Source organism: Euphorbia lathyris, chromosome 1 (assembly GCF_963576675.1).
Source record: "Euphorbia lathyris chromosome 1, ddEupLath1.1, whole genome shotgun sequence".
Classification (NCBI taxonomy): domain Eukaryota; kingdom Viridiplantae; phylum Streptophyta; class Magnoliopsida; order Malpighiales; family Euphorbiaceae; genus Euphorbia; species Euphorbia lathyris.
This window is the reverse complement of record NC_088910.1, coordinates 38,580,932-38,587,913: the sequence shown is the minus strand read 5'-3', so window position 1 is coordinate 38,587,913 and position 6,982 is coordinate 38,580,932. Positions and strand designations below refer to the sequence as shown.

The 6,982-nt window shown below is 35.2% G+C and overlaps 1 protein-coding gene across 1 annotated transcript; it reads right to left on the bottom strand.

Moving 5' to 3' along the window:
• Positions 1 to 2,836: 2,836 nt before the first annotated feature.
• LOC136228858 (nucleolar protein 56-like) lies at positions 2,837 to 6,206 on the bottom strand. The gene is made up of 8 exons (XM_066017351.1): positions 5,918 to 6,206; positions 4,864 to 5,078; positions 4,575 to 4,732; positions 4,282 to 4,469; positions 3,927 to 4,179; positions 3,603 to 3,751; positions 3,379 to 3,513; positions 2,837 to 3,290 (listed from the first exon to the last, which is right to left on the bottom strand). The coding sequence occupies exons 1-8, from the start codon at positions 6,120 to 6,122 to the stop codon at positions 2,956 to 2,958; spliced, it is 1,638 nt and encodes a 545-aa protein (XP_065873423.1). The 5' UTR covers positions 6,123 to 6,206; the 3' UTR covers positions 2,837 to 2,955.
• Between the last annotated feature and the right edge of the window lie 776 nt (positions 6,207 to 6,982).

Sequence of the window (6,982 nt, the reverse complement as noted above, 5' to 3'; positions counted from 1 at the left end):
GAATGGGATAAAGCTATCCGGATTGACCTGGTGAGATTGTGGAAGTTGTTTGGAACAAGTGGCTTGATTTTCAGCAAAAGCATGCGTAGTATTGTCATTTTCAATTGACGAAGGTACCGAAATCACTGATTGAGTTTGTTGTTGCTCCTCTTCATGAAGAAAAGGAGTATCAGCAAACTTATCAAGGGATGGAAGGGCTTCTTGGTTCTCCTTGGCAGTTTCATTCAGAAGAGGCAAAAGTGGAGTTGAAGTGATGACGACAAGGGTAAGAGGAGCCTCAATCCTGGTTTTGGTTTCTATTATGCCGGTAGAGAAGAAGGAAGGGCATCGGTTTCAGCTTCAGTCTACCCTTCGGCAGCAATGGTTTGATCAACTTGGAGTCCATCCTATTCACCATGTTTAACTCAGCCTCTGGAGTGACATTCGTCCCTTCGGCAGCATAAGGATCAGCTAAGGTAGCTGGAGCATTAGCAGGATTTTGAGTAGCACTCAAGGCCTTGATTCGGGCTGCAAATTGTGCACGAATTGACATTGTGTGAGAATTACTTACATTAAGCAAAAACACAAATTAAAATAAGGAACGAAAATCACCTTCTAGCGTTTTGAACCTTTTTTGGCTTGGGTACACGATTCTCCATTTCCTGCTCAAGAAATAGGTGTAACCATTAGTATAGATCAAGTTTAACATATCATAATATGTCCATTTGAAGCTGTAAGCTTCAATCCATTTGGCTTCATCTTTCACTTTGGAACTCAAAGTACTAGGGGGTTTCCACGAAGCTGAATTCGTGGGAGTTTTGTTCCACTTTGTGGCGAAGGGGAAACCTTGGACATAAGGGTTATGGTTTGAAATTTTTCACAGTCTGCATCTTCTTCTCCAAAAAGGGACGTGGAAATGTGTGAATGGACCAATAAACCATGTCTTCATCCCCTTTTTCATAGGGTGCTTGAAATACCAAAATAAGGGTCCGGTCAAATCAACATCCATATCATCACAGACTTTGTCGAACATGAGAAGCTCAAACCATGAGTTGCGCAAAATTTAGCATGGGCTCAGATTGAATTCATTTAAAACAGCCACAATGCCCATGGGCAAGGAAAACCACATTTCTCATTCCAAGTATTGAGTAAAGATACCCAATTCCCCCCGATGGTGGTAGATTTGGCCGTTCATTTTCCTGGGGAATGGTAATGATCATATATTTTAACCAAGAAAATTGTTCTTCGGCTTTAGTAACAAGCTCTAGTGTCATGCTAGAGGGTTGTGCATGAACCTTCAGATTTACTTAGCGAATTTTCAGAGGGGTTTCTTTTGGATTCTGAGAAGCAGTAGCTTGGGTACTCTTCGAAAGATGAATCTTTTTGGAAGGGATTTTGTGTGATTTGGGAGCCATAGAAAGAAAAACTAAAGCAACTTCAAAGGTGAATTCTAGAAAACATTTTCTTCATTATATATAGAGGAAGAAATTCAAAAGGTTTCCCATCATTACCCCTTAGACTTTTCGTTCGTCACCAAGCCTAAGTTTATGCTCACACTAAGTTAAATTGTGATAGGCATAGTTTTTGATGATATGGTAAGGTATACTATGGGGTTGATAGTTAGAAACTATACACCAAGAGTTTATGTGGAGTGTTGATATTCTCATGTTGTATTGTTTGAATTCGGAATTAGGAGATGTTTAGTTTAAATTTCAGAATAAAAAACGGAATCGAAATCGGAATGTTGCAGAATCAGAATGACTATTTATTTATTATGTTGGTTCAATCTGGAATCAGAATCTCATTCTCTTTGAAGTTGTTTACTTCTTTAATAATCGAAATCGGAAGAAATACAATATTTTATAAAATTAGTTTAGTAAATAATAATAATCATAAAAAAACAAAATAAAATATATAGATAAAAAAAATAAATATAAAAAATTCAAATCATCTTAAAAATAGATATTCCAATAAAAAGAAAAATTAATGTAAAAAAATTATTAAAACAAAATTGATGGTTACTTACTGATAAATTTTATTATTATTATTATTGTAAATAAAAAAAATATTTTATAAACTCACACGAAAAAGAATTTGGGAGAATTAGGATTAGGGATAGAAGAATAGAGAAGGAGAATAGGAGAAACAGAATAGATTAGAGAACTTGAATAATTCTCAATTGTTACTTCTTATGTTATGATATAGGTATGAACTTATATAATAGCTGAGTACAGCTAAGGTCATAGACTGATAAGGAAATGTAGTTGTAGTCAGAGATCGATAAGAAAATATAATTGTGATGTAACAGCTGGCCTGCCTTAATCTCAATATGGAAGAATCTTCGTCCCGTTTACGTGCCTTCCTTTAGCCTTTATTCTGGTTCTCTCAATCTTTTGTTGAAGATGTTACTTTTCCTACAATACTTGTGTTATTAATATTAATCATAAAATGATGTTTTAATCTCAATATGCGAAGAATCTTCATCCCGTTTACGTGCCTTCCTTCAGCCTTTATTCTGGTTCTCTCAATCTTTTGTTGAAGATGTTACTTTTCCTACGATACTTTTGTTATTAGTACTAACCATATAATGTAGTCTTAATTCACAAGTCTTAATCTCAATATGTGAAGAATCCCTGTTCCGTTTACATTTTAGATATTAATTAAATTAGGGGCTCAATAATGTATTTTGATGCCTCATTTGGAATATGAACATTATAATTAATAATTTTATAGAGCAGCAACTCAATTTTCTAACTTGATTTTGTTGAGCCTTGTCCTTTTATACAAGGAGTAACAAATGCTTCTGCTAAGCTGCCTCTCAAACTGAGAAGTTGAGTTAAAAAAAAAAACAATCGAATGATCAAAATTTGCTACTGATATCATACGACTGATACTTGCAAGCAATAATAAGAAAGCTAGAACATATTCATAACAGAGTACTACTACAGTAGAGTACAGAATCAAATGTCTCAAAATTCACTCTTGGTCATCATTTTTCGACTTCTTCTTTTTCTTCTTTTTGCCCTCCACTGATTGTTGAGCTTGAGCACCTTCTTCCTCTTCCTCATCTCTACTCTTCTTGTTCTTCTTCTTCTTCTTGGCAGTTCCATCTTGCTCACCATTTGTCGACTTCTCCACATCCTGCTCCAGTTTTCTCTTCTCTTTCTTCTTCTTCTTCTTTTCTGATTTACCCTCCTCCTCCGTCGCATCTCCATTAGCTTCATCCTCCACCATAGCTTCATCATTCTTTGATTTCTTCTTCTTGCTTTTCTTCACAGTTGCTGCTTCTTCTTCTGTTTCCATTTCAACATCTGCACCACCCATCCATATATATGATCAATCAAATTAAACAAAACAAAACAAAAGCTTTAGCACTTGTTGTTTTCCACTCGCACACACCTTTACTTTCGGCACTTCCAATTGCAGCCTTCATCACGTCAATGTTTTTACGAGGTGCAACACCCTTGTCATAGAAATCTAGTCGCTCCTCAACTTGTTCTCTCAGTTTCTCTCCGAAAATGCTAGAGCTGCTGTCTATAAAGCAACAAGGAACAGATGTCAATCTTCATGGTTCAAAAAAACTAAAAAGAATTAGGACTTACCAACAACAGGATAGAATTTACCTGCAAAGCAATCAATTCGAGATGCTATGGAGCATTTGTTTGCAAGATAACGAGCCATGCGTCCCTTGTTGCGGGCAGATGCTCTCCCAATGAAAGATGAATGGAAGATCAAACCGTATTTCGGTGTGTTTCCTCGAGTTTTCAATGCCCTATACACAGCACCAAACAAGTCAACCTGGGAAACACAGGCCTAAAGTTCGTTCATATTGATGGATAAAAAAGGCAAATGCAGTTGCAAAGATAAGGCACTAACTAAACGAAGCAGAGATGTACACACAAAATAATTGAGACCAGTAAAAACACTGTTAGTGGCAGCTACAACACCTGAACAATGCCTTTTCTGCACCAAGGATCTGAAGGGTGGATGAAGGGCACTTAGCAAGATTTGTGAGACTCCCAGCATGAGATATCAAGCGAGCCCCAACAACTTCGCCAATCAACGAGGCCAAATTGGGAGCTATGTCGTTCATTTTCGTAACCAGATATTCGTACAGCTTCTTCCTGTACTCCGACAGATCCATTACCCTCTGAGCAAACTGCTGGACATTAATCAAGTCAATAGGAGACAAATCCTGTCCTGCAAGTAGGAAAAAGTAATAAACGAATGAAATAACAAGTAAGAAATATAATATGATTGACAAAGTAACTGCATAAGAACACCCACAAACTGGACTCCTACCCATTGATGCTTTGGCAGCTTCTACAACCTCCTTTGCCTTATCTTCATCTCCTAGTAGGTCTGTTAATTCAGGGATGTTTTCTTCCGACAAATTTGCCTTGTCCTCAATGAACTTGGCAAGTTTTGCATAGAGATAGTTGTCGTTGACAATCTTCACTAATTCAGGGAAATGCCAGGAGTACCATTCTCTGCATGAAGTGGCAAATGTAACAGCAATGAAAAACTGGAGATCTTATATTTTCAAGAATTGGGTTAATTAAGAAAATGTGTGTAAGAAGAATCAATAAACATACCTAACTCTCATTGAAAAGGAATTGACATCCTTATCAAGAGTATCAAGAAGGAAAATTGCTTGAATGACCATATTGTCAACCCGGTTGACATTGAACTTGACCTTTGCCCTGCTGTAACTATGTCCCAAACCAAGTTGGGCTTTTTCCAAGTCACCAGGCTATGAAACAAAAGGTTGAGAGGAAAAGGGAGAAAAGGAAATAAGCAAAGTTTGTAAGAGATACAAAAAGTATCTCAAGAAAACAAAAACACAATTACAGTCTAGTCTATGGAAATTATGAAATACAAAACCTTGAGATCCTTGATGAAGGTTTCGAAATGTAGACGTGCACCACGAAGAAGCTCAAGGACAAATTCATTACTTTGGCAAGGTATTTTTGTCACTTCAAAGATATGTGACCCCAACTTTGGCTCAGAAACTCCTAAGCTGAACTTCGGCTTCTTACCTTCCTTGACTTTTGGGAGATTAAGTTCTAGAAAGCTCCTCAATTCATCCGTCATAAGTCCTGAAACAAAAACAAATAAATGCTATGGGTACTGAAAAGAAAAAAGTCTTCAAGTGACTAATTAACAAGGCTACCCTCGGTAACTAGTAGGAGGGCACACTATTTCCGAAAGCCCTCTAAAAAGGAAACAGCATTAGAGACCTTATCACAAACCGAGGAAAATAGCATTCCTTATGTTGGATAGACACAAATTGGTCTCAGGCAAGTAACTGATCTGAAAGTCAAGATTTCACCAACCCAATATATATATAAATTTTATACTCTTATCTTCTAGTCTAGGACATGCAATTAGGTGCAGACACTCTGAAGTTCGAATAGATTAATATCAACAGCAACACTAAGTAACTCAATAGTTAAAAATGCTACGAGGTGAAACAGTATAACATGGGAACATGCTAAATCTCAAAAGCATATGTTACAAACTAAAATCAAATAGATGGCTATCGGAAAGTACATTTTTATAGTATATTTTAAACAACAAAAAAACACCAGAAATGCAAACCAAAGAACAAGACCAAAAAGACACCATGTTGATGGCTCGGCAAAATTGATCAGAGGCATTGTATGACTACAGGAGCTTTATAACAACCTAAAATGATACCAACAGAACAAAATGAAAACACAGGATAATCTCCTCAGCCCAATCGTCAAAACCTATGAAAAAGCAAGGCAATAGATTATATAAATGCCAAATGCCCACCCAAGCCAAGTACCATAAAAGTCTCAAAGTTCAGAAGTTCATGCAACTGTCTGAAATCGACCAACACTAAAATTAACAACATAAAAAAACCACAGAATCCGCAACAACAACAAACAATGGGATGATTTATGCAATTTACCTTCAGAAACGGAATTACACTGATTCAGAGCATCTAAAGACGACTCGAAAGGAAGAAAAGCAGTTAACTGGACAACTTTTCCAAAACGGTTGAGATCCGAGACAGAGCTACGGACAGCTTCAGTGTTCTGCCCAATTTCATCGAGTCCATTTGCAAGGAAGAGACCGTAACCAGAGGCCGACTCGTATAGCATGTAGAGCGCCATTGATTTCGCGGAACGGAATAAGGGGTTTAGAGTTAGGGTTTATACTTACAAAAGAGTCTCTCTCTCAGGTCCTGCTCATGTAAATAATAATTGCAATGTTTTTTTTTATATGTTTATCCTGAATTTACGTAAAATAAAAATAAATAGAGATTTTGTTTAAATTGGTTTTTTTTTTTTGGTAGGCCAATTGGTTTCTTTTTTATTGGTTTTTTTTTTTTTTGAAGAGAATTAAATTGGTTTTAATGATGGATTTAATTGGCTTAACACATCCAGAGCTAATTAACTTGTTCTCAAAGTTTGATCCCGCTTTTTTAGCTCTTTTAACTTGAATAAAATGATTTATTTATCACCGAATTTATTTAAAGTGATCTATTACCATATGAACTTGTTTACAGTGATTCATTTGTTATTTGAACTTGTTTAAAATAATATATATTTTAATTTATCTAAATTTAATAAAAAAAATCAAAATTTAAAAAATTGAAGTCTAATTCGTGATTCTAAATCTTTAAAACAAATTAATTTTCTATTTTTATACCTTCTGACATTTTTATAGATTTAAGGACTTAATCATGACATTTAAAGCAACTTCATGAGGCTAATGAGAGACTATATAAGTTTTGGGGACCGGTCAAGTTTTTTGGACAAATTTAAACGGTAACTTATATATTAAGTCTATTTAATTTGTTCGTTTTTCTTTTAAATGTATATTTATTTAATGTATTTTAGTTTTTAATATATTTTGCATTTTCGTTAATTACTTCTAACGATTAAAATTTGGGCAAAAAATGATATTACTTTTTTTAATCCAATTAAAAAAATTATTTAAATTATAAACATTTATTCAATTAATAATAAAT